Source organism: Elephas maximus, chromosome 23 (assembly GCF_024166365.1).
Source record: "Elephas maximus indicus isolate mEleMax1 chromosome 23, mEleMax1 primary haplotype, whole genome shotgun sequence".
Lineage (NCBI taxonomy): Eukaryota > Metazoa > Chordata > Mammalia > Proboscidea > Elephantidae > Elephas > Elephas maximus.
The window spans coordinates 79,336,330-79,363,977 of record NC_064841.1 but is presented as its reverse complement, the minus strand read 5'-3'; the positions used below and the strand labels follow the sequence as shown (position 1 = coordinate 79,363,977).

Below are 27,648 nucleotides of genomic sequence, written 5' to 3'. Positions count from 1 at the left end.
CAGGAGAGGATCAAACCCTGCAGAGGTAGACCTCACTCCACTTTACGTCTCCTTATGAGCGTCGGCTCCAAGCTTCCAAAATCCTTGAACTCTTGTCCTCAAAACAGTGTAGGGAATGAAAGAGAACACGAATGCGTAACCAACCATGGTGAACTTTCATATTTGCTGGTTAAAAGTCTACATTTATGTTTTCCTCATGCTTTATGCAACATCAGGAACAAAAATGCCATTCTTAAGATTATTCTTGACCTTATTTAATGCATTGTTCACTAGATCCTAAATAGAAGCTGCTTTGCTAGAGTATGAGGCTGACAGTCTACATTATCTGCTTGAAGAGTGTCCTGGCTCGAGGATTCTGATGCACCCTAATCCTGCCAGCGAGCTCTGCGTGAGGCACGGAGGTGGTTTTAGTTACCTTTCTGGAAGATGGAAACCCAATTCTGCTTGTGATAAACAGAAAACACAGCCCTAAGTGACTGCTTTCCACTTAACTGGTTTCCCAGGTTAATGGCCTCTGGGGTCGGTTTTCTCCCGGGAAAGGGCAGGTGGAGGCCTCACCCCCTCCTGTGCCTGAGGCATTAACCTCACCCTCAGGGCCCAACTTTCTCAGGGATGGACAAAGCTCCATTCACTGTACAGGTCAGGCTCTGGCTCCCCTGAGCTCTACAGACACCCAATACCCACCTCTGCAAGAAAAAAATAAGAGCCCTCCCTCAATTATTGAAAAAAAAAAAAAAAGACACTACCCCACTGTAAACCTTTATTTCTCTCCTGCGAGGGCAATTAACCATTTACGAAAGAGAAAGTGTTTTCTGAGCCTCAGTCAGATTCCCTTGCTGAACAACAAAACCGTCAGGTGGTACAGGCTCTAGAAGGAGACCGACCATCTCTCCTGCAGATCAGGGCACACGCAACACAGTAGGGGAAAGGGGACGGATTGGGAGCTGGAAAAACTGGATTCTAATTCCAGATCTCCCACTTATCAGCTGTCTGATCTTAGGAAAGTCTCTTAGCTTCTGTAATTCACAATTTCCTTACCTAACAAAGGTTTTAGCTCTGTCAAAAAGTTGCTGGGTGAACTTAATGAGATGATATAAACAGCTCTAAAAAAAGAGGGCTGTACACGCACTGCTCTTTGGCTTCTGAACAACAACGTACCTGGGGACGCTAGTGAGATAGGTCATGACATTCTGAAACTCCTTGTCTGGGATGTCGCTGAAAGTCGGGTAGTCTGGAAAGGTGATGACTGGGCACCCATCTTTTCCCCGTCCACCTAGAAAGAAACGCAGAGGTGCTCACTTAACTTTGCCCAAGTGGGACTAATGTTTTCTGATTGGTTTGCAACAATAAGTTGGAATTATTTTTAATAAACAGCAAGTATTTATGATGCTAAACAGGTTTCGGTGTTTTTTTCTTCCAGACAAAGACTGATAGAAACAAAGACCTGGCGGTGTACTTCCAAAAATTGGCCAACAAAAACCCTATGGATCACAATGGTCCAATCCTATCGTGCGTGAGGTCCCCATGAGTCCGGGGCCAACTCAATGGCAGCCAACAACATTTCAGTTCAAATTGACAGTGTTCTTTTATATTTTGAAAGAAATGCATGTTGATTGAAGAAAATACATGGAATGTACAAAAAAGTGTGAAGAATTAAAAACATCACCCATCACTCTGCTACCATTAGACAACCACTATAATATTTTAGCATGTTCCCTTCCAAACTTTATTCTGTATGTTTTTTTGTACATACTTGAGACCATATTGAATAGACAAGCTTGCCTTTTTCCTAACATTGTAAATTAAATAGTTTTATAAATGATGTAGCCATTATTTTATGTATTCACATAATATTCCATTCAGGTACATGTCCTAACTACTTATTTAACTATTTCTTTTGTGGGCATTTTATATTTTTTTCCTGATATTCCACCTTTTAAACATTTAACTCTGGAAGAAATTATCTCTTATTATATAAGGCTCTTTTGTGAACAAAAGCCCAGAATCAGGCACGGTCCATTGGTGAGACATTGTCATATAGAATTATGAGAACATTACTGAATTAAAAAAAAAAAACAAAAAACCATTGCCATCAAGTCGATTCTGACTGATAGCGACCCCCATAAGGTTTCCAAGGAGCGGCTGGTGGATTCGAACTACTGACCTTTTGGTTAGCAGGCTGGGCTCTTAACCACTGTGCCACCAGAGAGCATTATAAAATTAATATTACTATAAACAAAATAGGAACCTAGAAATATTTGGGGTCACAGTGATAGCTTTCCTCAAGTATACTTCTAGAGCCAGGTACACATTACTCTGTATGTAAAGAAGTAAATTAACAGAGCTTTAAAGATTTACCTTTCAGTGTACTTTTATAGTGTGCATATCAAAACAGAATATATTTTAGCAAAAGATTGCCTTAAAACCTTGACTTTGACCATTTCTATATCGGCACTGTGAAGAGGGCTTAAATTCTAATGTAGGGTTGTGGTGGTGAGAAAGGAAAACCTAGACACTTCCTTCATAGTCGGGCTAACTGTTCCAGGTTTGCTCCTTTCGGAGGTTCTCTAATGGTACTTACTACCTGACTTTTTAGCCCGTGGGTTACCAACGTTTCCTCGCTGCTTTCCCCCTGGGATGGTGTGTGTGCATTCGCTATCTGAGAACCGGAAGACCATACACACACCCTTTTTGTTAATCTGTAGCACTTTGGTTTGAACAGAGTTTCACCTTGTTCAGTAAAAACGAAAAAGTAGAAACCGTGTATCTATACTACGCATGAGTGATAGTTTACGGTGTCAATCAGCTCTCTGGATCTTACAAAGCTGAGACAGGAAAATAAAACTGAAACAACTCATAAATAAATCAAAAAAATAAATTATCCTTCATATTATACATACTTTTTCATATTTTCTAAAAATCGAGCTGAATTTTTGTGCACTGGCTAGATGAAGTTTGATCTCATTTTCTTGTCTCTCTAGAATCTGTGTTCTGTCTTCGAGGGCAAATGGGAATGCTGAAAGGCCACAGGGAAGGCCACTGTGCTACCTCCTGACTTCCTAGGACTGGAAACAGGCCCAGCAACAGCATCTGCAAAGCTAAGCACGAGGTGACTCGCAAAGGCCCCCGCTCTGTGCACAAGACAAGCAGCGTACACCTGCTACCTAAAGTTTCACAGGACATTTCCAACAACGTTGTCTACGTATCTCATTGGGCAGTAAGAGCGCTTATGTTTTCATTGTTATTATGATTTAAACACAGCAATGAAGGTCATTTTTATAGCATCCTTGTTGTTGCTAAGGGCCATGGAGTTGATTTTTAACTCATAGCGGCCCCATATGACAGAACAGAGCTGCCCCATAGGGTTTTCAAGGCTGCAATCTTTACAGGAGCAGATCACCAGGTCTTCCTCCCGCAGAGCCTCTGGGTGGGTTCAAACCGCCAACCTTTTGGTTAGCAGCTGAGTGCTTAACCATTGCATCACCAGTGGTAATCCTTAACCTCCAGGGACCTCTTCATGCTCCTGAACGAATCGTCAGTGCTTCTCATCCTTCTCTCTACCTATTTTCATCTTTTGACCTTCTATCTCCCCAAACTTCTGCTATCACCAATCAAACTCTATTTCCTGGGTAACTCTTCTGTGCCCAACTTGCGTTAGGGGTGTGAAGAGTTTCTGATCTTTGATAATTAAATCTTACTGAGAGACAAATAGTAACTGAAAAATATGAATCATTAAACCCCATGGCAACAGTTTTCAAGTACACATAGAATTCTAGGGAGAGATTAATGCCAGTTGGAACAGCCAGAGAAGGATTTGTGGAAGAGGAGGAAATGGAAGCTGGTTGGATTGGACTAGGTGGAGGATATTACTGGGAAGGGGGTCAGAACATAAGCAAAGGAATAAGTAGGGAATACATATATAGGTGTGGGGCAAGACAGTCTCTTCTGGGTCTGTGAGGATTTGAGGAATGGTAAAAAAAAAAAAAAAAAGTGTGACCTAGAAGGGTCACAATCACAGACTTAGGAGCCTCCATACTGAGGTGTTTGGACTCTCCTGAGCAGAAACGTAACATGACCAGAACTGTGTTGTAGGAACGAACCTAGGTCTAGTAGCTGTGAGCTGGATGGAGTATAAGGAGAGAATCTGAATACAGGCAGAACCGTGAGGGGATCTTTCCAAGAAAAAGATACACCTGAGACATTTTACAAAGGAATACTGGAGATGTTTCAAGAATCAGAAAAGGCTGGAGGGTTTGTAGCTTGGGGTCTAGAAAGAGCAGTAGCACCTCAATCAAAATGAGGTAGTTGGTGTACATTTAGAGAGAGAGAGGTTTCCAGTTTAGACTTGTAAGTAAGGGAATTAAAGTTGAAGTAATCCAAACAATCAAGAGAAGTTAACAGAGAAGGCAGCAGGCAAAAACACAAACTTCGGAGTCACACAAGCCTGGGTACCAAATCTGTCAGTTAGGGGCTATGGAGGATGAAAGATGGCTGTAAGTTCTTTGCCACTCCTCCCATTGAGAGGTGGAGTCTATTTCCCTTTCCCTGAACCTCAGTCTGGCCTTGTGACCTGTTTTGACCAACAGAATGTGGCAGAAGTGATGATGTGTGACTTCTTAGGCTGGACCTTAAAAAATATGCAGCTTCCACCCTCCCTGCATGGCAGCTCCCTCTTACAAACCAGCCATCATGTAAGAAGTCCAACAACCTTGAGTCCACCGTGCTATGAGGAAGCTCAAGCACTTTCATGGAAGGAGGAAAGAAAGAAGTGAGGAAAGGACGGAGAAGAAGGGAGATGGAAGGGCAGGAAGGGAGAGTAGCAGGGAGAAGGCAGCTACATGGAAGAGCACTGAAGTGCTAGATATGAAGTGCCCCCTGGACATTCCAGCCCAGCCCAGCCACCAAATGAATACAGCCGAGTAAATGACCCCAGCCAATGTCATGTGGAGCAAAAGAACCACGCAGCTGAACCCTTCTGAATTCCTGACCCACAAAATCAAGAACAAATAAATAAAATGGTGGTGGCTGTAAACTAAGATTTGGGGTAGTTTATAACGTAGCAATAAACCAAAAAACCCATTGCTGTAGAGTTGATTCTGACTCACAGCAACCCTATAAAACAGAGTAGAATTGCCCTGTAGGGTTTCCAAGGAGCTGCTGGTAGATTTGAACTTCTGACCTTTTGGTTAGCAGCCAAGCTCTTAACCACCGTGCCACCAGGGTTCCAATGCCTCAACAGGTAGTCAAAGTCAGTAGCTGTGCACCCTGGGTAAGTTGCCTGCCATCATGTTCTCACCTGTTTTAAAAGTGGCACCATTATGAATTACCTTTTACTTCATAGGGTTGCTGAGATGGCAAGAGCTGGTGTCTGTGGTACACTCAGCACACTGGGACAGGCAGTAGGCCATGGACAAACAGAGCCTTTCTCACCATCTTCAGCGTCACCAGTGACCATCACGACCCACCCCACCGCTTCTACTAGCTTCCCAGACTTCCACTGCTGGGTCTCGGCCAAGCCCCTGCCGTTCCAGTCAGACCGACTTTACCACCCAGTAAACATCCGGTTCTACCTCCATGGTTTCCCCCGCGCTTCTCCTCATCTGCCTACGTAATTCCCATGTCTCCTCCTCAGAGCCTTCCTCTACCAGGCCAGCCTTTGTCTGTTCTCTGCCTTATTTCCTAAACCGTGATACAATTCATTATTTAATGATATTGTTTTGTATTTCTGGTTAATGCTTCACATATGAAAATCTTTTTTTCCCCAACTCGAATATAAACTCCTTAAGGGTGGAGCTCCTATCATAGGCCCTCTCCCCAGGCTGCCTAGTCCAACACCAGGCTGAACCCAGAACGAATGTCTGACAGATAAATAGATGTCTGCCTAATCTCCTATTCATCTAGGGGCAGCTAAGTCACTTTAATCCTTAATTCTAATTAAATCCGTCTTTTCTGCTCTTGTTTTCAACTACTTTCTAATTATTTTCTACACTTCTGAACTTTTCCAGCTTTCAAGATGCTCTTAAGTTCCTTGTCCCTATCACCTGGCTGCAGTTTCCCTGGACGGAACACATCCTGTTACTTACTCAACAAGCAGCACCCCTTGCCCGCTGGCTTTCATCATTCTAATTCTTACTTCCTCTTAGAAAATTCCTCAGATCCCAAACAGCAAGAGGCACTCTGCCTGCAAACACTGGGGTCATTGTCTGAATTGTTCACATGAGTGTAATGACACCCCTCCCTCAGATGCTCCTTAGATAGGGCGCTTTCGAAGTGTATTTGGGACGTGGCGCCCATGTCTTAGCTTCATGTTGTACCTACAATGATTATTAAGCAACTTTCAAAATTATATTTCAGCTGTAATTAAAGGGTATTCTGACAAGAAAAATGAGGTAAGCCTTCAGTACAATGAAAACAGGGATAGCCCTCACCTGTTCTTTGTTTTCCTGAAAATGGGATTCAGATTCCAGGTGTCATCAGAGGTCACTAGTACTGCAGTCATGCAGACACTACAGAGCCGGTGGGGCTCTTCCCACCTAGTTTCCACTGAGAACTCCAGAGTGAGTGTAGGCCAGCCCTCCATGTGCAGTTATAAGGCACACAGGGGAACGCAGACGCTCCCAGACCCCTAGCCAGATCCAAGGCATGCAAAGGGGTGAGAGGATGAGGAGGAAAAGACGGGAGAAGGGGCTTCTCTGGAGGGAACTGCTGGCTGTGGTGAGTCCCTGGTCCATTCTAGGAGAACAATCGGGCTACCTGTACACTCCAGTCCTGTTGGGGAGCCAACCACGCACGCAGAGAGCCCTGGTTCACATTCCCTGTACTCGGAAGGCAGTGTGACTGGCGTCTGACTCTGGCCTGAGAAGCGTAACGAAAACTGTGGGCCTTGCCCGCCCACTCCAGGGAATCTAGAGACAAGAGAAGGGCCCACCTGCAGCTTTGGAGGAGGGTGGGGGGCAGTAGCTGCCTCGGGTCTGCACCAACAGAGTTCCTCAGCACCGGGGACACACCAGTGTTTCCCAGAGAACACCATGGGTCGCGGTGGGGCAGAGCCAGTGTGGGCTTGTCTTGGTCCCACACAACAGGGCTCCCCGAGGGGCAAGAAGGCAGCAGGAAGATCTAATGGTGCCACCACACGTCCAGGGGACAACAATGAAGGCACACACGACCCCATGGGATGCATCCCCTCCAGGGAAGCGCCAGCAGGACGTGGGAGTCAACACTTCAGCTGTCTGCTGGGTCCAGAAAGCTCAAAGCCCAGAGCCAGGAAGGAACCTGAGCCCTCCTCCCTCCCTGCCCTCACACCTTAGCCTTTGGCCTTGTTGGGGGCAGAGCAGTAGCCAGCTTAAGCGGAGGTAGGTGAGAGAGAGGCAAAGCCTCCTGTCCTCTTCCTTACCTTGGACTTCAGCCCAGAGCAGGCTGGAGCTGGGAAGGTGGGTGGAGGGGCCGGGGAGAAGACTGCACCCTAAGTCAAGTATGAATGGGGACTGTCACCCAGAGCTGAAGGATTAGTCTTTTTTTCCTGCCCTTGAACTCCTTTACATGAGTGAACTAGGCTTTGTTTATCTAATTAAACAACTCCTTTATTAGATGATGTTTGAAAGCTTGTTGGTAAGGGCAATTTAATAGAAATGTATTTTTCTATTATGTTTGAATTTAATACAGAAACAGGAGGAGGAGTCAGGGGCTGCATACACACATCAATTCATCTAAAGTCCCAAATGCTTAACAACATTGTCTATGAGAAGCTAATGTCCCGGTCGTCTCCAAAAGGGGACGCCATCTGTTCTGTCTTGAGCCGGAGCACCCAAAGGCAAAATACTGCTCCATCATGTGGGCATTCACGGCCACCACACGGGGGGAAATCATCAGTTCACAGGTAAAATGTCTGTCTCTCATTCTAACACCCATCCTCTCCACCTGAACAGCGTTCCCAAAAGGACGGCAGAACTACAGTGACCTCAGGAGGCACAGGGGGACTAGGAAATGCAGAGGGTTACGCAGTCCGCTTCAACCAAGTCGGCAACCAAGTCAGGAGGATCACAGTGTCACACTGGGGATCACTGTCTCCTTTTTAGCTACATCAGCATATTGATGGGAAAACAAAGATCCTTTCCTTTGTTACTAAGTCAAGACCTTAAGTCCCAGTCTTCCCATTGCTTTGAGCATTGTGCTCTTTTAAAGAATTATCTGTGTGAGATCAAACTGACGATGGCAACTTGGAGGGTTTGATAGGAAACTTAGGGACCAACGAATTTAAGACAATGGCAGTAGAAGAACATGGAAGAGTACAGCAAGACTGGCAGCACAGCTTGAAGAATGTCACTGATGACACTAAGCTGTACATGTAGGAGTTGTTGAAATGGTTCATCATTGGCTGTGTATGCGTTCACCAAAAAAAAAAAAAAAAAAGAAGAAGAAGCCCCAAAATGAGCCCTCAGTACAGTCAACTCCAGGCGATCTCCCATCTAAACAAGCAGCAGGATCAGGAGTTGGGAAGGCATGTTTTACTCTCTGAGAAACCCTAACACTAATAGATGCAGACTGCCTGCCAGCACTGAGCCAGAGGCAGGCCAGACCCGGAACAAGCTCTTCTTTTTCCCGTCTACCCTCAGGTCCAGTGAAATCGTGGTCAACTTTGCTCCTGAGAGGCACAGAAGGTACCGTGAGATTAAGCCGTCCACATGGCTTCAGGGTATATATAGTCCGTGGTCGCCTCCTATGTCTGAAAAATCAGACTTCAGATGGGATTTATTGCACAAACCATGTTAACCTCAGCACTCAATTAAATGGAACCTGCTCTCTTTTTCTCACTTTCCAGACGAGGGGAAAGTGGTTAAAATTCAAACCGTCTCCAGTCTTCCGTCATTCCTGAGAAATATGGTTCTTACGATTTTATTTTAAATGTTTTTCAAGTAGATATTGTTCAAACCTAGGATGATTTTTTTTTTTTTTCATTCGTATCCATCTATTCCAGTTAGGAACAGCTTTCTAGTTTCTAGAAGGCTTTCCGGCAATTATGTACCAAAAAAAAAAAGTACCAACTATGTGTTGAAAAGAACACTATTAAGCTGAATCAAATATGAGAAATACAGAACGCTATGTATATATTTTTTTCTGTTGTTTTAACAAAACATGGTTCTTTACCTTTAGTCTGAATAAGAAGAAATGGTTAAGGCAGAAAGCTTTGGTGTCAGGCTCCCTGGGTACAAACACCAGCTCTGCCACTTGTGAATGGCAGGAACTTTTGTCGAGTTACGTCTAGTTTAGTAACTCAATCTGTCATTCATTTGTGTGTGTGTGTGTATGTATACACATATGGCACACACATATGACTGACATGTAGACATATACACACATTTATGCATACACATGTATACACATACATACACATATGCATACTCTGGGGTGGTTGAAAGACAGGAGATACGCCACGTGATGGTTTTAGCATTATGACTTACGCACAGTACTATGCAATAAACCTTAACTTTAAGGAAAGAGTGTTGTAACAGCCAAGCTGAGTAACTGGGGAACACCTACACAGAGATGATAAAGCAGACATGAGCTTCATGATTCATTATCTTTATAGGGACAACACAACAAAGACTGTTTTCCTCTGTAATATATTAGCCACACTGCATTGGGCAAATCTGCTGCAAAGAACCTCTTTAAAGTGCTCAAAAGCAAAGATGTCAACTTGAAGACTAAGGTGTGCCTGACCCAAGCCATATTATTTTCAATCACATCATATGCACATGAAGGCTGGACAATGAATAAGGAAGACCAAAGAAGAATTGACACCTTTGAATTATGGTGTTGGCGAAGAATATTGAGTATACCATAGACTGCGAAAAGAACCAATCTGTCTTGGAAGAAGTACAACCTTAATGCTCCTTAGAAGCAAGGATGGGGAGACTGCATCTTACATACTTTGGACGTGCCATCAGGACAGATCAGTCCCGGGAGAAGGACATCATGCTTGGCAGAGTACTGGGTCAGTGGAAAAGAGGAAGACCCTCAACGAGGTGGATTGACACAGTGGCTTCAACAATTGGCTCAAGCATAAGAAAGATTGTAAGGATGGTGCAGGACCAGGCAGGGCCTTGATCTGAGGTACACAGGGTCACTGTGAGTCGGAACTGACTTGACGGCACCTACCAACAACAATGTAAATCCAGTGCCGTCGAGTCGAATCCGACTCATAGCGACCCTATAGGACAGAGTAGAACTGCCTCATAGAGTTTCCAAGGAGCATCTGGCGGATTTGAACTGCTGACCCTTTGGTTAGCAGCTGTAGCACTTAACCACTACACCACCAGGGTTTCCAACAACAATATATTAGCCAAAATGTGATTCTGCTAATTTTCTTTTACATCTGAAAACCTGTATTTGAAGGCTGCATTTGAAATACTCAACCACAATTAGTTGCTTTAGAATGAAAATTTTCACATTTTTCCTGAAGGAAAAAGATCATCTGGATCCCAAATTATTAATTTCTTTGGAAAATCTTAAACAAGAAATAAACGAAAACCTCATGGCAGTACAAGTATGACACCAAGAAGGCATTACACTCTGAAACAGAGCATTATATAAGAAACCAGGAACTCAACATTTACTGAATGCCTTTGTCGATACAATTTGCTCTTCACAATGATTTACCTTTTCACACGCATTGGTTCAAACGTCATGGCCGTCGAATTCCTTGAAGCAAAACCAAGAAAGCAGCAAGGTTAAGAGCGTGGCTCAGCTCCTCAGGCTAACAGTGAGGACACCAGAGAAAGCCCAGGCCAAGGAGCGGACCTAGAGAAAGGCAGCCGGAACCCTAGACAAAAGCACCGTGTAAATGTAAAATTCTTTCTAGAAAGAAAGGGCTGTTATGCTTGGGCAACTGAAACAAGAAATTCAGGTTTCCGAAAGAACAAACAGCAGAACAAAGTATGACAGTCCTCCCCAACACAGTTCCTCGTCACCTTTCCCTGTGTGCTCATTTTTCCATCTATCATTTCAAAGTTTCTGAAGTTTGGCCATTCTGGAACGCTCCTGAAATACAGCCTTCAAATGTGATATAATTTGGGGCTATACATATATAAACGCACTGCCATCGAGTCAACTTCGACTCATAGCGACCCTGTAGGACAGAGTAGAACTGCCCCATAGAGTTTCCAAGGAGCGCCTGGCGGATTTGAACTGCCGACCTCTTGGTTAGCAGCTGTAGCACTTAACCACTACGCCACCAGGGTTTCCATATATGTGTATATATACACACACACACACACAAACACACACACACAGGAACCCTGGTGGCATAGTGGTTAAAAGCTACGGCTGCTAACCAAAAGGTCAACAGTTCAAATCCACCAGGCACTCCTTGGAAACTCTATGGGGCAGTTCTACTCTGTCCTATAGGGTCACTCTGAGTCAGAATCAACTCGATGGCAACGTGTGTGGTTTATATATATATATATACATATATATATGTGCACTGCCAACTAATTTAAAGACTCAGCACATATTTATTGCATTTCTACTGGAGGGTCTACTGGATGCCCTCACTTAGTCCCCAGCAAACCATAATCTACACATTTATTAATTTTTGCAAATGAATTGGTGGCCTGACCACAGGGGTCAATCAACTCATGAATGGTTTTTTCAACATAAACCCTACTGTAGGTGGGGCCTGTGAACTTCTTCCTAGTGTGATCTGAGGTACAGGTTGTTCTCCATCCTCCTGGGTCCCAGACTGGGCTTCATGAGTGGCGGCATCTCTGAACTCAGGGCCTCTCATTAGCAAAATCCCTGAGAGCCTCTTAAGATTACTGTTACGGATTGAACTGTGTTCCTCTATACCTCTAGGGTCTGTTTGTTTCTTTTTTACACCTGTGTTTATAATCCCATTTGGGAATGAGTTTTGTTTAAGTTAATGAGGCAGTATTAGTATAGGGTGTGTCTTGAGTCAATCTCTTTTGAGACTTAAAAGGAGCAGATTAGGCAAGCAGAGATGGGGGAAGAGAGATGCCATGTTAGTGAAGATCACCCGGAAACAGAGAACCAGAAGCTGAAAAGAGACAAGGATCTTCGCCCAGAGCCCATAGAGAGAGATTCTTCTTCTAGAGTCTATGCCATGAATTTGGACTTTGGGCCTCCCAAGCTGTGAGAAGATAAATTCCGTTATAGCAGACTAGATAACTAAGCAATACCAGTCCACCCTGGTTTGCCCAGGATTGTCCCGGTTCACTCCTGTGTTATGGTAAACTTCTCCATGTCAGGCAAACTGAGACAGTGGCCACCTAGACCTCGTCTCCTGAGGACAACTCCCCCACAGCCCTCCCATCAAGTGAAGCTCTGTTTCTCACTTCCCTCATGTATCAGGTGGGGTGGTAATTTGTGTGATCTCCTTGCTCTGCGTGGTCACTGCTAAGCCATTTCTCCTCCCCTATGAGTTCGAATCAACTTGACAGCAACAGGTTTTTTTTTAATCCTTCAAAACTGGAGCCCTGGTGGCACAGTGGGTGGTTAAGCACTTGGCTACTAACTGAAAGTTCCCTGGGAGAAAGATGTGGCAGTCTGCTTCTGTAAAGGTTTACACCCTTGGAAACCCTACGTATGAGGTAGTTCTACTTGTCCTATACGGTTGCTATGAGTTGGAATCAACTCAGTGGCAATGGGTTTGGTTTCTTTGGTTTGGTCCCTCAAAAGCCTCAGTTCCTTTGACATATATTTGTTTAATTTTATCTCTAGCTTGCTGTCATGGATTGAATTATGTCCCCACAAAAATGTGTGTATCAATTTGGCTAGGCCATGATTCCCAGTATTGTGTGGTTGTCCTCCATTTTGTGATTGTAATTTTATGTTAAAGAGGATTAGGACAGGATTGTAACACTCTTACTAAGGTCACATCCCTGATCCAATGTAAAGGGACTTTCCCTGGGGTGTGGCCTGCACCACCTTTTATCTTACAAGAGATAAAAGGAAAGCGAAACAAGCAGAGAATGGGGACCTCACACCACCAAGAAAGCAGTGCTGGGAGCAGAGCTTGTCCTTTGGACCCAGGGTCCCAGCACAGACACGCTCCTAGTCTGGGGGAAGATTGATGAGAAGGCCAACAGAAAGAGAAAGCTTTCCCCTGGAGCTGACGCCCTGAATTTGGACTTCTAGCCTACTTTACTGTAGGGAAATAAATTTCTCTTTGTCAAAGCCGTCACTTGTGGTATTTCTTTTACAGCAGCACTAGATGACTAAGACAGAATTACCCGCCTTCTTGCTGCTATCATCTATTCATTGTTTCCCACCCCTTACCTGTTCTTCCCCTAATTCACCCACGATGTCAGCATTTGGATCGCTGTCTACATTTCCACCATCATTCCTCACATCTGCAAGCAAGATGTTCTTTTAAACATCAGGGTTTCTCACCTCCTAAACTTCCTTACCTCCTAAACTTCCTCACCCTTCTTTACCAGTTTATATTCCATAATCCAACATTATCTCTTGTACCCTTCTGCCTTAGCAAGAGCAAATCTTAAAGCCTGAGTAAACCCAACTATCCACCTAATCCAAGCTTGCTCCTGAATAGCTGAACCCTGAGAAAAACACAACCAACTCTGAGGAGAGTTCTTATTTTACAATTATGGCAATAAATCACAAGGGCCTACACTGCTGCCCACAATTCTGCTACGGTTCTCCTCAGATGTTTGCTTCCCTGCTCACTAAAACAACACTCTCTTCCCACTTAGACCTCTCACACCTACCTTCCTTACCCTTCCTCCCATAGCTAACAATTTTGCCTCATGCTTCGTGGAGGAAGGAGAATCCCATTAGACAGGAACTCCCTCAGCTTTCTACCACCTCACTTCCAACCAAAATGTAACTGCTGTTACAACAGTCCAAGTTACCTCATGCCATCGAATGCCAGCCTCCCTCAGGTATCCTAGAGTCTACTCCCTCTTCCTTTATTTATTGAGGACCTCAGTTCTACAATGATCCACACTCCTCCCACATCATCAATTTTTCTTTCTACTGGCTTATTCCCAAGCACAGCTAATCACACTTTAGTATTTCACAATTAAAAAAACCTTTTTCCCCTGACTCCACCTCTCCCTCTAGCTACCACTCCATTTCTCTATTGCCTTTCACTGCTAACCTTCCTGATCAAGGTATATAATACTCTTTCCTACATCCTCACCTCCCACCTCTCTTAATGCATCCTTCTCCACCTCTGAAATACTGTTGTCAAGGACTCCAATGACCTCCATATTGCCAGATCTAATGGATGCTTCTCAGCTCTCATCTTACTAGACCTCCCAGAAACTTTTACCACAGTTGGCCACTCCCTCCTGAAACAATTTTCTATCCCTGACACTAGCTTGGAGCTCTGGTGGCGCAGTAGTTAAGAGCTCAGGTTGCTAACCAGAAGGGTAGCAGTTCGAATCTACCAACCACTCCTTGGAAGTCCTCTGGGGGCAGTTCTACTCTGTCCTACAGGGTTGCTATGAGTTGGAACCGACTAGACAGCAATGGGCGAGGTCACCTACTTTGGCTCTCTGCAGAACACTTTGGAAAACCTGGTAGGTGCTCTGTTTATTTCTCTGCTTCTCTCCATTAGAATGTAAAATCCCCAAGAGCAGGGACTCTCTGTTATTGTCTCCTATGTACCCAATACTCAGTAAGTTGTCCATCACACAGGAGGTGCTCAATCGAGACTCATTAAATGAAATGAATATAATATTCTTAAAGGTCTATAAGCTGACAGTCTTCAGACAATGTGATCGTAGCAATACAGCTATTTTCCCCAACTGTGATCTCCTTCCACAAAAACTTGTGAGGGAAGTATCACTTCTTAGGACTCTGTTATAGGTTAAATTGTGTCCCCCAAAGTGATATGTTGAAGTCCTAACCCCTGGTACCTGTGAACGTGGCCTTGTTTGGATATAGGATCTGTGAAGATGTTATCACTTAAATTAACATGAGGTCATATTGGAGTAGGATGGGTCATAACCCAATATGAGTGGTGCTCTCATAAAAGAGAAGATGACAGAGAGAGAAAATGGCCAAGTGAAGGCAGAGACGGCAGTGACCTACAAGCCAAGGACTGTCAGCGGTCATCAGAGGCTGGGAGAGGGGCACGGAACACATCGTTCCTCACAGCCTTGAGGAGAAATCACCACTGAAACCTTGGTTTCGGACTCCTAGCCTGCAGAACTGTAGGACAATAAACTAGTGTTCTTATAAACCACCTGCTTTGTGGTACTTCTACAGCAGCCGCACAGCTAACGCTGACCCCTTCCTAGGGCTGAGGGGTATGAAGAGGATAGCAGAGCAAGAAGAGGGATTTTGAAATAAAACACTTGGGGAAGTTGAGTAAACCAGAGGGACTGAATGGTTAACAGCACTCTTCCGTGGAAAGAACCACAGGGTCTGAGAGGGCTGAGCTTGTGACCTGGATGTCAAACAATATATGCCTCTCTTGTCCTCCAAACTACCAAATACTACATGGTCCTACTCATCATCAGGGGTCTGGGGTTAAATAAGGCCACCTAAGCCTTCTCTGGAGCCCGGGTAGCACAGTGGCTAAGAGCTTGGCTGCTAACCGAAAGGTCGGCAGTTTGAATCCACCAGGTGCTCCTTGGAAACCCTATGGGGCAGTTCTCCTCTGTCCTATAGGGTCACTATGAGTTGGAATCGACTTGACAGCAGCGGGTTTGGTTTTTTTGGTTTAATCCTTTTCTATCCCAAAACATTCAAGACATTCTGGGACCATAACAAGCTTGGAAAGTGAGAGGAAATAACTTGGTCTGAACATTTGGACGGAGAACCAGATCCCACCAAAATATCCCTGGTAATGCCTGCAACGAAGCAAAGGTTCACGTATTTCACTGGAACTATGGGAGAAAGATGCTGGGTTTGTTTTACAATCAAGGGGTGAGAAATAGAAATAAAGGGCAGAACACATTACTAATTTCCAGCGTGTAACATGCCCTGGGTAGTCTCTTATTCAGGGTACTGTCTGTATTTTAAGGAGCCCTGGTGGCGCAGTGGTTAAGGGCTTGGCTGCAAATGCAAAGCTTGGTGATTTGAATCCACCAGCCACCCTGTGGGACAAAGATGGGGCATTCTGCTTTGATAGAGATTTACAGCCTTGGAAACCCCATGGGCAGTTCTACTCTGTCCTATAGAAAAAAAAAAAAAAAAATAGGGTCACTATGAATTGGAATCCACTCTATGGCAATGGGTTTGGTTTTTTTTTTTTGGCCTGTACTTTAGTTAGAAAAGGGCTTTCACATTATGCTAAGTAAATAACCCAGACACAAAAACAACAAACATTGTATGATTCCACTCACACTAATCAGAACAGGCAAATTCTCAGAGACAGAAAGCAGACTGGAGGTAGCTAGGGGCTGAGGAGTTGCTGCTCAGTGGTACAGGGTTTCTGTTTGGGGTGATGAAAAAGTTTTGGAAATACATAGAGGTGACGTTGAACAACACTGTGAATGTACTTAACACCACTAAAATGCACGCCTAAAAATGGCAAATTTTATGCTATATATACTTTACTACAATAAAATAAAAAATAAGAGCTTTCACTGGTAACTCTGTTCCCAAATATCTTTCTCTTTAGGTCTTTTATTCCTCAATCATAAATTCTCCGACTCTGGTTTTAGGTTTTGTGATTGGAAAAGGAATGCTCTTCATTTTCCCCTAAGTCTTCTGTTTTAGGTTACAATCATATGAGAAAAGGGATCCCATATGCTTAAACTTGTTTTGCACAGATCCCAACAGATAGGTGCTTAATAAAGACGTCAGGTGATGTAGCAAACGAACCAGGTAATTATGCCACCACCTGAATTTGTACACAACTCTTCCTAATTATGGTAAAGTCTGAAAGCAACAAGTATAATTGGAAGTTGGCTTAATTATGTCACAAAACTTAACTCTACAAGTCTTTTAAATCTGTAAGAGTCAAAAGGAACAAATTCCTCTTGATGGAAGACTGATGACTGTAATCAGGCTCCCGCAGCTGTCTCACACCTACAGCAAATTTCAAACGACAAGCATGGAAATTATGACGGCAGCTGGGAACAGATTTTGGGGGATTACCGCTCAACTAAAGCAAATATTAATGGGAAAAATACCTGTGGGGGAGGGAGGAAATCGAGTGATGAATTAGACCACTTTGCAAGGAATCCTTTCAAAGTCAAAGAACTTAAGCCATCTGCGTTTACTTAGGCTGAGACGGTCAGACACTTGACTTAATGAACACCTTAAAGAATGGCCACTCAGGAGCCGGGGGAGGGAAGGAGACACAAGAAGGGGGAGGTACTGACATGACATTCAGAGGTCAGTAAATGCCAATAAGAACCAAAAGTAACTTTATGACTTGGCAAATTGCTTCAAGTTTTAGTTTATTTGGCAAAGCAGTCCAGTTTTTAGAATGCTGGCAGACATCCGGGGTAACGGTGACAAATTAAGAATCGCTCGTCTATTGAGAGACAGCATATGGGATACTTACTGCATGAAAGCATTTTGTAATTTTGGTTTTATTATTCTTCCTTGGAATTCTAGCTCTCATATGCAGCCCAGCTTCTTAACATAGTTTCTCACATGTGGTTTTTACTCCAAGTTCTCTCCGAACTGGAAAGTCCTCAATTAAGGACAACATACTCTGAAGCCAAAGCCCCATAACATTTATTACAAATTTCCAAGTTGTGATTTGCATTTTTCTATAATAATCGGGGTCAATTTCTTTTCTCTCAAAAAAGCGTATACTTAGGAGGGCAGGAGACAATTTCACTCACTGTTCAGTGACTCCAGAAGTCTTCTACTTAATGTTGAGTAATTAAAAGGGGGGGCACTGAATCAATTCTGACTCATGGAGACCCCACGTGTGTCACAGCAGACTGTGCTCCATAGGGTTTTCGATGGTTGATTTTTTGGATGTAGGTTGCCAGGTGTTTCTTCTGAGGTGCCTCCGGGTGGACCTGGACCTCCAACCTTTTGGTCAGCAGCCAAGCAAGTTAACTGTTTGTACCACCCAGGGACTCCATTGACTAAATGAAAAGGGGATACCTTGGGAAACTATGAACCTACTCAATGACACCACAGCTCAAGAATTTTCCAGAACCACTCTTTGAGATTTGCCTAAAGACGCTTCCCTTAAAACATGATTTGGTAACAGCAATTCCTCGTCTGTTGAAAACTCACTTATTATGTAAAAAAGATTTTAATTTGTAGTTAAAGTTTTCTGATAAAGGTGAATATTATTATTTTTGGTATGCAAGTAAAATACAGCTAAAAATAAAGCTGCTATTCACATCATTTTAAAGGATAGAGGAGTTTTTGTATTTATGGAACCCTGGTGGCACAGTGGTTAAAAGCTTGGCTGCTAGCCAACAGGTTGGCAGTTCGAATCCACCAGCTGCTCCTTGGAAACACTATGGGGCAGCTCTAATCTGTCCTATAGGGTTGCTATAAGCCAGAATTGACTTGATGGCAACAGGTTTTAGTTTAGATAAGGCTTATAAGTAATGGCAGCATAACCAGTTGAAGTGTATGGCCTCCTAAGATAACAATTTTGAATGAAAATTTTAATTTGTGTGAATAAAGTTGTGTAAATTAATTCTGACTCACTTCTTCCCAGTCCCTCGGTGCGTGCAGTCCCTTCAGGTCAAGTCGTGTAGAGCTAGATGGGCATCCTGACTCTTAAGTCTAGCACGAAAGGTCAATAACATCATTTCTGTCTGTTCTCTCAACAGTGTAAGTACAGTAACATTACAATTATTACGGCCTTCAACTTACGGTCTACAGCAGAGGAGAAAAAACACCAAATGTAGAATCCTAGAGAAAATTGTGAATTTTTAGTACATAGTAATTTTGTGTGTTTTTATATTTTGTTAAATTCAGACGGAAAACAGACCAAAAAAAAAAAAAAAACACACACACACACACACACAACGACCCAAAGATTAATATGTTAGAAATGTAGCGGAACAGCACATTGTTATTATGTTGTTAGGTGCTGTCTAGTCAGTTCCAACTCATAGCGACCCTGTGTACAACAGAAAACACTGCCTGATTCTATGCCATCCTCACAATTGTTACTATGTTTGAGCCCACTGTTGCAGTCACTGTGTCAATCTGTCTTGTTGAGGGTCTTCCTCTTTTTCACTGACCCTCCAAGCACGATATTCTTCTCCAGGGACTGGTTCTTCCTGATAACATGTCCAAAGTACCTGAGACAAAGTCTCGCCATTCTTGCTTCTGAGGAGCATTCTGGTTTTATTTCTTCCAAGATAGATTTGCTCACTCTTCTGGCAGTCCATGGTATATTCAAGATTCTTCACCAACACTATAATTCAAAGGTATCAATTCTTCTTCAGTCTTCCTTGTTCACTGTCCAGTTTTTGCATGCATATGAGGTGACTGAAAATACTATGCCTTGGGTCAGGCATACATTAGTCCTCAAAGTGACATCGTTACTTTTCAACTCTTTAAAGAGGACTTTTGAAGCAAATTTGCCCACTGGAATGCATCGTTTGATTTCTTGACTGCTGCTACCATGGCCACTGATTGTGGATTCAAGTAAAATGAAATCTTGACAACTTCAATCTTTTCTTCATTTATCATGATGTTGCTTATTGGTCCAGTTGTGAGAATTTTTCTTTATGTTGAGCTGTAATCCATACTGAAGGTTGTAGTCTTTGATCTTTATCAGTAAATGCTTGAAGTCCTCTTCACTTCCAGCAAGCAAAGTTGTGTCATATGCATATTGCAGATTGTTAATGTCTTCCTCCAATCCTGACGCCAGGTTCTTCATACAGTCCAGCTGCTCGGATTATTTGCTCAACACACAGATCGAATAAGTATGGTGAAAGGATATAGCCCTGATGCACACCTTTCCTGATTTTAAACCATGCAGTATCCCCTTGTTTTGTATGAACAACTGCCTCCTATGTACAGGTTCCACATGAGCACAATTAAGTGTTCTGGAATTCCTATCCTTTGCAATGTTATCCATAATTTGTCATGATACACACAGTCAAATGCCTTTGCATAGTCAATAAAACACAGATAAACATCTTTCTGGTATTCTCTGCTTTCAGCCAGGATCCATCTGATATCAGCAATGATATCCTTGGTTCCACGTCCTCTTCTGAATCTGGCTTGAATTTTTGGCAGTTCCCTGTCGATGTACTGGTGCAATCATTTTTGAATGATCTTCAGCAAAATTTTACTTGTGTGTGATATTAATGATATTGTTTGATAATTTCCAAATTCTATTGGAATGGGCACCTTTCTTTGGGATGGGCACAAATATGGATCTCTTCCAGTCAGTTGGCCAGGTAGCTGTCTTCCAAATTTCATGCCATAGAGGAGTGAGCACCTCCAGTGTTGCATCTGTTTGTTGAGGCATCTCAACTGATATTCCTTCAATTTCTGGAGCCTTGTTTTTTTGTAAATGCCTTAAGTTCGGCTTGGTCTTCCTACTTCACTACCATCGGTCCTTGATCATATGCTACATGCTGAAATGGTTGATTGTCAACCAATTCATTTTTTGGTACAGTGATTCTGTGTGTTCCTTCCATCTTCTTTTGATGCCTCCTGTGTTATTCAATATTTTGCCCACAGAATCCTTCAATATTGCAACACAAGGCTTGAATTTTTTCTTCAATTCCTTCAGCTTGATAAATGCCGAACGTGTTCTTCCCTTTTGGTTTTCCAACCCCAGGTCTTTACACTATTTTGTCTTCTAAGGCTGCCCTTCGAAATCTTCTGTTTGGTCCTTTGACTTCATCATTTCTTCCTTTTGCTTTAGCTCCTCAACATTCAAGAGCAAGTTTCAGAGTCTCTTCTGACATCCATTTTGGTCTTTTCTTTCTTTTCCGTCTTTTTAATGACCTTTTACTTTCTTCATGTGTGATGTCCTTGATGTCATCCCACAACCTGTCTGGTCTTTGGCAATTAGTGTTCCATGTGTTGAATCTATTTTTGAGATGGTCTCCAAATTCAGGTGGAATATACTCAAGATTGTCTTTTGGCTCTTGTGGACTTGTTTGAATTTTCTTCAGCTTCAACTTCAACTTGCATATGAGTAATTGATGGTTAGTTCTGCAGTCAGCCCCCAGCCTTGTTCTGATGATATTAAGCTTTTCCATTGTCTCCTTCCACAGGTGTAGTCAATTTGATTCCTGTGTCTTCCATCTGGCAAGGTCCACATATACAGTCGCTGTTCATGTTGTTGGAAAAAGGTATCTGCAATGAAAGTTGTTGGTTTTATAAAATTCTACCATGCGATCTCTGGCATTGTTTCTATCACCAAGGCCATATCTTCCAACTACCGATCCTTCTTCGTTTTCAACTTTAGCATTCCAATCACCAGTAATTATCAGTGCATCCTGACTGTATGTTCAATCAATTTCAGACTGTAGAAGTTGGTAAAAATCTTCAATTTCTTCATCTTCAGTATTAGTGCTTGGTGCATCAATTTGAATAATAGTCATATTAACTGGTCTTCCGTGTAGGAGTATGGATATTGTCCTGTTGCTGACAGCACTGTACTTCAGGATAGATCTTGAAATGCTCCTTTTGATGATGAATGTGATACCATTCCTCTTCAATTTGTCATTCCCGGCGTAGTAGACCATATGATTGTCCAATTCAAAATGGCCAATACCAGTCCATTTCAGCTCACTAATGCCTAGGATACTGGTCTTTATGCATTCCATTTCATTTTTGATGAGTTCCAATTTCCCTAGATTCATATTCAGTACATTCCACGTTCCGATTATTAATGGATGTCTGTAGCTGCTGCTTCTCATTTTGAGTCGTGCCACATCAGCAAATGAAGGTCCTGAAAGCTTGACTTCATTCATGTCATTAAGGTCAACTCTAAGTAAGCAGCTCTTCCTCGGTCCTCTTCTGAGTGCCTTCCAGCCCGAGGGCTCATCTTCTAGCACCGTGTCAGACAATGATCTGCTGCTACTCACCAGGGTTTCACTGGCCACTTTTTAAAAAATTTTTTTTATAGAAGTATATCGCCAGGTCCTTGTTCCTAGTCTGTGTTAGTCTGGAAGCTCCCCTGAAACCTGTCTGCCATGGATGACCCTGCTGGTATTTGAAATGCTGGTGGCAGAGCTTCTAGCATCCCAACAACGTGTGAACCACAAACAGTAAAACAAACTGACAGATACGCTGTGGGTGGAAGAGCACAGGAGGATTAAACAAGAGGTGCTCACATAAATGATTATAAAATCCACACCTGACCACCCCCTACCTGACTGTCAAACAGGAATGTATCTGGCTATGAGTTACTACAGAAGTCGTTCTGCTCTGCACACTGAGATATGCAGGATCAAACTGGTCGGATAAGTGAGGATGAGAAGCTGCACAGGGCCCAAAGGCAAGGAAACAAACAAGAAAACTCGTGCTATATAAGAAAATACTTGGTGGGTGGAAATTCCTAATGAAACATTTCCAAAGGTAGCCTGTTATCAGCTGCCTAATAAAGACAAGTATTCCGCACTACACACATTTCGTGAGTTTGGGAAGCTGCAAAATTGGCCACCTGCTTAGAATGGCAGGCTTCAGCTATGCACAAAAGACCATTCTACTTCTGTCTAAACCAGTCGTTCCTAACTAGGTGTGTTTTGTCCCCGGGGGAAACCTGGCGATGTTTGGATGTGTGTTTGGTTGTCACAACTGGGGTGGGGCCCATGCTATTGACATCTAGTGGGTAGGGGCCAGGAATGCTGCCAAACACCCTACAATGCACAGGAAAGTCCCTGCAACAAAGAATGGTCCAGCCCTAGAGGTCAACAGTACCGAGGTTGAGAAACCCTAGTCTAGGCTTTTGTCATTTACGAAGTGTCTTCACACACCACATTATCTCATTTGATTGTCACAATTCAGGGAGGTAAGCAGTAGGACAGACAGCCTCATTTTACAGATAAATAAAATGGACGCAGAGAGGCCAAGTGGCCTGTTCAAGGTCACTACAGAGCTTGACCATAATTTGTGTGTGTGGGTGCGTGTTTTAGGTGAAAGTTTACAGCTCAAGTTAATTTCTCATACAAAAATTTACATACATTGTTTTGTGACATTAGCTGCAGTCCTCACAATGTGACACCTCACAATGTGACAGCACACTCTCCCTTTCCACCCCAGGTTCCCTGTATCCATTCAACTAGTTCCTGTCCCTTCCTGCCTTCTCATCCTGCTTTCGGACAGGAGCTGCCCATTTGGTCTCGTGTATCTGATTGAACTAAGAAGCACATTCCTCACATATATTATATTTGTTTTATAGTCCTGTCTAATCTTGTCTGAAGAGTGGGCTTCAGGAATGGTTTCAGTTCTGGGTTAACAGTGTGTCTGGGGACCATAGTTCTGGGTGTTCCTCCAGTCTCTGTCAGACCATTAAGGCTGGTCTTGTTACGTGAATTTGCGTTCTCTACTACATTTTTCTCCTGCTGTCCTGGACTCTCTGTTGTGTTCCCTGTCAGAGTGGTCATTGGTGGTAGCCAGGCGTCATCTAGTTCTTCTGGTCTCAGGCCGGTGGAGTCTCTGGTTCACGTGGTCCCTTAGTCTTTTGGGCTAATATTTTCCTTGTGCCTTTGGTTTTATTCATTCTCCTTTGCTCCAAGTGGAATGGGACCAATTGATGTATCTTAGATGGCTGTTGGCAAGCTTTTAAGACCCCAGACACCACTCACCAAAGTGGGATGTAGAACATTTTCTTAAACTTTGTTATGCCAATTGACCTAGATGCCCCCTGAAACTATGGTCTCCAAGCCCCAGCCCCAGCTACTCTATCCCTCAAAGTGTGTGGATGTGTCCAGGGAACTTCTTAGCTTTTGCTTTGGTCCAGTTGTGCTGACTTCCCCTGTATTGTGTGTTGTCCTTCCCTTCACCAAAGTTGATCCTTGTCTATCATCTAGTTAAAGATCTTCCCTCCCCTTCTCTCCCGACTCTTGTAACCATCAAGGAATGCTTTTTTCTGTGTTTAAACCTTTCCTTGAGTTCTTATAATAGTTGTCTCATACAATAGTTGTCCTTTTGTGACTAATTTCACTCAGCATAATGCCCTCCAGATTCATCCATGTAGTGAGATGTTTCACAAATTCATTACTGTTCTTTATCATTGTGCAGTATTCCACTGTGTGTATGTACCATAATTTGTTTATCCATTCATCTGTTGATGGGTATTTAGGTTGTTTCCATCTTTTTCCTATTGTGAATAGTGCTGCAATGAACATGGGTGTGCATATGTCTATTCATGTGACGGCTCTCTTGACCATAATCTGATCTCTGGGCTACTCCTCGGTGTGGACAGGTCTTCCCATGAGATGTGATGTGGGGTAGTGTTCTGGGTAACAGATGTGCTGTCTTGAGTCCTTCATGAAACAGAGACTGGTATACACATAGCAAAGTAACAATAAAAAGTACCCTGAGTGAAATCAAATGCTGGATAGATCAGACAGTAAGAACTCACGAGGAAAAGAAAGGAACTGAGTTTGTTTCATGGGGTAATGAGTTTCCAGTACGGGAAAGTTCTCTTCTGGAACCTTGGGGAGCAGAGACCATGACATAATTTCCTGCATCTCTCGGTTGGTTACTTATCCTTTCCCCAGCACTCCACTTCTACCTGGTACTGGAAATTGCTTCATTCTGTCTTACTCTATGGTCTGATGCTGAGCTGTCTTCTCCACAGCCCACCCAAGCTGGTTATCCTTCCTTGAAGCCCGGAATAAGTTCCTGTCTCTATTTTTATGCCCTTCTGGCATCTAACACCACATCTTATTTTAAAATACACTTAGTATCTGCTGAACTGAATGCTCTCTTGAGAGAAGAAAACATTTAAAAATCACCTAATAATATGAAAGAGAACTGATAAAAGTTGGTATTGGTTTAAAAGTTTAAATCAGGTCAATGCAGAAACTAGATGACCATATGCCTTGTGCCTTTCTCCTCAGCACACTCAAACCCTGTCCAGTTCTCAAATCGAGCCCAAATTTTACCTCGTTCATGGAGCTTTCTCTCAACATCCCAGCAAATCCTTTCTTTCTGTGGACCTCTGTAGAGTCTGTAGTTCCTATCACATGACTTTGTAACTACATAGTCTCTGAAGGTTCACAACTTGAGATTTCTTACCCTGGGTGAAAGGACTATGACTCATAGTCCTCCATACCCCCTGCTATACTCATCATTCTTTCAGAAAACCTGAAGTAACAAATAACTAAGAGAAGGTCTATTGTGTTTAAGGGAAAATCAAGTGAAAAATTCTGCTGTCCTAAAATTCTCAAATCTTGGTGATGAGGATGATGGTGGTGGTGGCATTTAACACTTACTGAGCACCTGTACGTGCCAGGCATTAAGACATTTAGACCTTCCTACCTTATGGGGTTGTTGTTACTATCGTTATCCCCATTTTACATTTGAGGAAATGGAGCTATCAAGAGGCTGTAACTTACCCAAGTCACAGAGCTAGTAATTGGCAGGGTCAGGGCTTCACTCCTGGTAGTCTAGCTCTCAACTTCCTCTCTAATAAAAATAACAGCTAATGTTTATTGAGACTTGTGTCCAAGGCACTGTAATAAGTACTCTGCCTGATTTAATCTTATCTGAACTTCACAGAAACCGTAGCATCCACATTTTATGGAAAACTGAAGGTCTGCGAGGTTAAGCATTTTGTAAGAAGACACAAGCAACAAGAAGGAGAATTGAAGTCTGAGCCTAGAGCCTTTCGCTCAGGACCCTGCTCTTTACGGCTACACAATAGGACACACCCCTTCTATCTGGACTCTGACACCTCTCTCACCCTTCAGCCTTCAGTGTGAATGATTCAGGCAGTTAATGGGAGGAGCAGACTGTGTGTCCACAAAGGCAAAAATAATCAAGAATTCATGTGACAGATATTTACTTTAAATGTTTGATTTTATACACAATTACTTATTTCCCAAATCCCACACAACTAGTGGGGAAAGCAGGGTAGCAGGTAATTTAGCTCATGAGGTTAAGCGAGTTGGTTTTAGAGCAAATGTCCTTATGAGGATACCCATTGCTGTTGAGTTGATTCTGGCTCATAGTGACCCTACAGGTAAGAGAAGAACTCCTCATAGGGTTTCCAAAGAGCAGCTGGTGAATTCAAACTGCTGACCTTTCGGTTTGGAGCCATAGCTCTTAACCGCTGTGCTACCAGGGCGCCATTATACGGATGGAGAGTTTGAATCATAGAACATACCAACTATTCCAAGAGGTGGTACAGGCTGAACAGGCAGAAAACTTTAATGGATTATACAAGTGGAGTAAAGATGCAGATTTTCATAATTCACTGCTAATCTTGGCAGCAATATACATGAGTTTAGGATCCCCAATGTATAAGACTTGTTTTCTCCTTGGTTGTGTCTTTGAAAAATTACTTTGTTCTGAACAAAGACCTGGGATGAATTATTTATAGAGTCAAGTAACAAGTAAACACCTGCATTCATACAGCTGCTTAGCTGTGCAGACCCCGACCTCCAGGCCAAGCACGGGGGCTTGTCCTTACCTGTGAGCCACCTGACGATTAGAGCATGCTTGAATGTATACATGACAGCAGGTAAATGCAGGGCATGTAAATGTAAAACACAAATTTTATCTTGAAAAGAAAAAAATGCTGATCCCCACTCCTTCCTGATAACTTGTATTTCTTTGCACTTCACATAAGCCATTCTGTGCACCAATGGACCAACGAGATAAGCACAAGTCAGTAAAACGGAGCTGAGGCTGTAAACTCTGGGCTTCAGCACAATGAGGGACAAACACCCCTCATGACCAGCGCACGGTGGTCAGTGGGGATGGAAGGGATAGGTAGACGAGGATCTGCGTTTCATTTGAGTGCAGTGAGGTGACGCTAATCTCAGTGGGGCGGGAAGGAGAACCCCAACTCAGGGTGGAGATGGCAAAGCAGCAGAAACAAGGAAACATGTTAGCGCCATAGTGGGTTAGATGATGGCCTCCCAAAGATATATCCACATCCAAATCCCTGTAACTGGAGACTGGTGTTTGGAAAAAGGGTCTCTGCGGATGTAATTAAGGGTATTGAGATGTAGAAACTGTGCAGGATTAACAGGTGGGCTCTAAAGCCAACGAGAAGTGTCCCTCTAAGAGAAAACGGAGGTAGATTTGAGAGACGACACAGACACATGCAGAGACAAGGGCAGAGACTGGAGTGATGTGGCCACAGCCAAGGAAACCAAGGAATGCTGACAATCACCAGAAGCTGGAAGAGGCAAGGAAGGGATCATCCCTAGAGCCTCAGGGGGTGCATAGCCAGGGTGACACCCTGACTTCAGACTTCTGGACTCCAGAACGGTAGACTGTTCAGAGAATAAATTTCTGTTGTTTCAAGCCACCCGGTTTGTGGTCATTTGTCACAGACCCACGGGGCAGTCACACAGGTACAAAGAACCTGCTGGCAGGGACTGGAGTGCCACAGTCACATCTGGACACGGACATTACCAGCAGGGTTACTGCACAAAGTGGGGAGAGGGGGCAATTAATGAACTACAGAATTCACTAGGAATTGGTTAAAATCCATGCATGTCTGCCAAAGAAGTATCTACCTAAATTAATTCATTTCAGAAATGTTAACATAACAATAGCCAGAACAACGGAGAGCAGCAT

At 43.3% G+C, this 27,648-nt stretch overlaps 1 protein-coding gene across 10 annotated transcripts in view; it reads right to left on the bottom strand.

The window, feature by feature from the left end:
• Positions 1 to 27,648, bottom strand: part of MCF2L (MCF.2 cell line derived transforming sequence like) — a 333,538-nt gene that overhangs the window by 92,632 nt on the left and 213,258 nt on the right. For 9 of the 10 annotated variants that reach the window (XM_049867599.1, XM_049867590.1, XM_049867593.1 and 6 more), the window contains one exon: positions 1,159 to 1,273. In XM_049867599.1, the coding sequence (XP_049723556.1) occupies positions 1,159 to 1,273 (115 nt within the window). Of the gene's footprint in view, positions 1 to 1,158; positions 1,274 to 10,656; positions 11,151 to 27,648 lie in introns of those variants that run through there. The other variant, XM_049867598.1, reaches the window with a different exon arrangement.